This window comes from Nematolebias whitei, chromosome 18 (genome assembly GCF_014905685.2).
Source record: "Nematolebias whitei isolate Nwh7 chromosome 18, NemWhi1, whole genome shotgun sequence".
Lineage (NCBI taxonomy): Eukaryota > Metazoa > Chordata > Actinopteri > Cyprinodontiformes > Rivulidae > Nematolebias > Nematolebias whitei.
Genome location: NC_056515.1, coordinates 40,796,406 through 40,799,639, shown reverse-complemented (window position 1 = coordinate 40,799,639; position 3,234 = coordinate 40,796,406). Strand labels below are relative to the sequence as shown.

The window sequence follows — 3,234 nt, the reverse complement described above, 5'->3', positions numbered from 1 at the left end:
CACATACAACTATCATTCATCCAACCAATCAATCACACATACAACTATCATTCATCCATACATACATCATCCATCCATCATCCATCCAACTATCCATTCATCCGCACATACATCATCCATCCAACTATCATTCATCCATACATAGATCATCCATCCAACCATCATCCATCCAACCAACCAACATCCATCCATACATCATTCATCCAACCAATCACACATACAACTATCATTCATCCATACATACATCATCCATCCATCCATCATCCATACATTAAAACTAAATGTTTTCATTTCTGTTAGTGGATTCCAACCTGTAACTTTGTGGATTGTTCAGTTGAAACATCCTAAAACGAGCAGGTTATTCTTCACGTGGGAAATTTATCAGGAAATATACACTGTCCTGTCCTTAAACGTCTTTAGTTCAGTTCAAAATACAGTTCACACAAAACTAGGCCGTGCCGTCAGGGAGGGACAGACAGGCGTGGTTACCATGGCTACCACATTGATGGTTACCACGGCGACCACATTGAGCACTGGCAGCAGCTCACATGAAAACATCGTGTTGAGCTTCCAGGCTGCTGCTTCGGCTGCTGCTTCGGCTGCTGCTTCGGCCACACGATGGTTTTTCCTGTGATTGTCTTTCTTCTAATCCAAGGTTTTTAAATTATTTTTATTATTTTCTTCTGTTTGGAGCTTTTATTCCAGGATGACGGTTTGATTCATTCTTGGAGGACAAATCCACGATTCTGATGCCGACCTGAACTTTTGGACACGAGTAAAAACCGATCATGTCCGCGAAACGTTTTTCTAGAAGCTTGTGACAGACGCACCTTGTTGATGATGCCGCCGCTCTCCACCACTCCTTCAGCGCCGACGATAACCAGATCCACCTTCTCCAACACGTACCTGTGACGGCAAACAAACACCTATTTCATGCACCTACTTGTGTTCGTCTGTTAGCAAAATATGTCTTGATTGCCCACGGCTCCGTTTTCAAAGTCTGAACAGAACCTGGACCCACGATCGTGGTTCCAGTCCATCCTTTAATGCTAGGCTTTTACTTTGAAAAGAAAACGGAGGTAATTCACCCGACAGCAGCATCCAGGACGACTGTGACGGGAACCTGCAGCTTCTTCAGGGCTCCTGCCATCTGTCGGCTGAACCAACAACAAAGTGAGTGAGTGAGTGCGAGTCCTTCAGGACCGACGCACGGGTCGCTCACCCGGCAGCGTCCGGCTGCGACTCGGTCACGAACACCGAGAAGCGTTTCTTCTCCGCAGCAGCTTTCTCCAGGACTCGCAGGACGACTCTGGAGTACGAGTGCGTCAGGATTTTCTGACGGGAAGACACAAAAACACGTGTCCACACGGAGCAACGCAGGAAGCGGTTTGATGGAGGGGGTCTGTCCGCTGCTCTGGTTTGTTGGTTGTTTTTGAGTTAAAAACAGAAAACTCAGAAGAAAATATAAAAACACAATTTTCTGTGAAAATGAACAAAATTCATAAATCTTTTCCTCACTTTATGAAAATGTTTCGTTTCAGTTTTTTTTTAACCGCTAACTTAATTGTTTTTCCTGATTAAAAACACTTATTCCAGCTGGATTTAGACATTTGTGGAATACAGACTGTGTGTTGCTCTAAAGATGTTTTTATTCTGCTCCAAAGTTCCTGCTGAACGTGTTGACATGAACAGCTAAGGCAGCTCAGAGCACGCTGAAGGTCAAGGTTCAAGGTCAAAGTGTATTTGTCATTCACATCACATGGTGGAACGACACTGTGCACAGTTACAGCCAACAGAAGTATAAAATGTAAAGAAAAACAATAAGCTCTAAGAAACAGTAGCAGTATAAAAACAACAGCCGAAGTGGATGCAAATAAAAACGGGAGGGGTGGGAGACTTACGGCGCCATCTTTGATGAAGGTGTGGCAGAGCTTGGCGACCTTGCTCCTGGACATGGAGATCTTCTCTAGGAAGAGTTCTCCTCTCTCCTCCATCACCTTCTTACAGCGAGACAAGTCCTGACCAACAACAGCATGTTTCAGTGTTTGAGACAAAAACTACGTGTTGTTTTATCTCGTCTTTTTATTTTCTCTCCTCCAGTTCTTTTGAGTTTTCTTCTGTTCATTACAGTCAAACCAGCAGAACGAAGGTTTCTGCTCGTGTGTGTGCACGCCACGTGCCTGTTAGTAAAACATCTTCTCAACTACCCGCAGGTTTTAAACCTGCACGGAGGACGCAGACGGCCCCGTCTCTCCGAGCAGTGAATGTTTGGACCCGAGTGTTTTTCTGGACTGGAACCGAACACAGAATGAACCTAAATGTTTTTGATGCAACATGTTCAAGTGTGGAGAACAGAGGGAGGTTTATTTTCTATTGTTCTTGTTGGAGGCAGCAGACTGACAGATCCTGCTGAGTGGAGGAGCCAGGGGGTGGCCAGTGGTGGCCTGGGCCCCCACAAATCCATCATACGAGGAGTGTATTTTCCATGAGCTCTCTTCGCTCCATGACGAGATAAAAACCTTAAAACAAGTCAAAGGAAGTCGATCTGGAGTCTGCAGCTTCCGGTCCTCAGGATTATTAGCTTGTTTCTTCAGCTGCATCGTATCAGCTAAAGAATTTTATTCTCTTGTTTTTAGCCGTCACTCACCTGGTGTTCAAGTGAAGTGAGACTGATGAAACGCAGGAAGAGCTCCCCCCCAGAGGACACGGCTACAGACGAGTCCTCCCCCTTCAGGCAGTCGGTGGCCCACGTCAGGCTCTCCCTCAGGCCGAGGATGGTCTCACCTGGGGGGGGGACAAAAGGACGTTTAAACTAATGGTCCAATGAGTTGAACTCTATCAATATACCTGCACTTTGTGCTCACGATGCAACTCGTATATAAACATCAAGTTCAACGAGTCCCTGAGGCTCAATGGGACTAACCTGCAGGAATAAAGGTTGAATAAAGAATCTAAAAGTTGTGCTTTGACTTGTACGATCAGTCTTTTTTATAAAAACAAACTCGTTGAGATTTCCTTCACTTATTCAAAAACATTTTCTTTGAAGTTAACTTCAGCATTTTGACTCGTTTGTCTTCTTAAGCTACTTTTAGCTACATTTTTGCTTTTAGCTGCTCTTTGCTAATTTAGCTTTTAGCTGGTTAGCTATTTTTTGTTTTTTGCTTGTTTACTTTTGAGCTACCGTTTTGCTCAGTTTAGCCACTTCTCAGCTCAGTTTAGCCACTTCTCAGCTCA

The 3,234-nt window shown here is 44.5% G+C and overlaps 1 protein-coding gene across 1 annotated transcript in view; it reads right to left on the bottom strand.

Annotated features, from left to right (window-relative positions):
• eif2b1 (eukaryotic translation initiation factor 2B, subunit 1 alpha) overlaps window positions 1-3,234 on the bottom strand; it is a 6,623-nt gene that overhangs the window by 1,123 nt on the left and 2,266 nt on the right. Inside the window, exons 3-7 of the mRNA XM_037692648.1 lie at window positions 2,648-2,784; window positions 1,902-2,018; window positions 1,223-1,335; window positions 1,089-1,157; window positions 831-906 (exon numbers count right to left, since the gene is read on the bottom strand). Coding sequence (XP_037548576.1) covers window positions 831-906; window positions 1,089-1,157; window positions 1,223-1,335; window positions 1,902-2,018; window positions 2,648-2,784 — 512 coding nt within the window. The remainder of the gene's footprint in view (window positions 1-830; window positions 907-1,088; window positions 1,158-1,222; window positions 1,336-1,901; window positions 2,019-2,647; window positions 2,785-3,234) is intronic.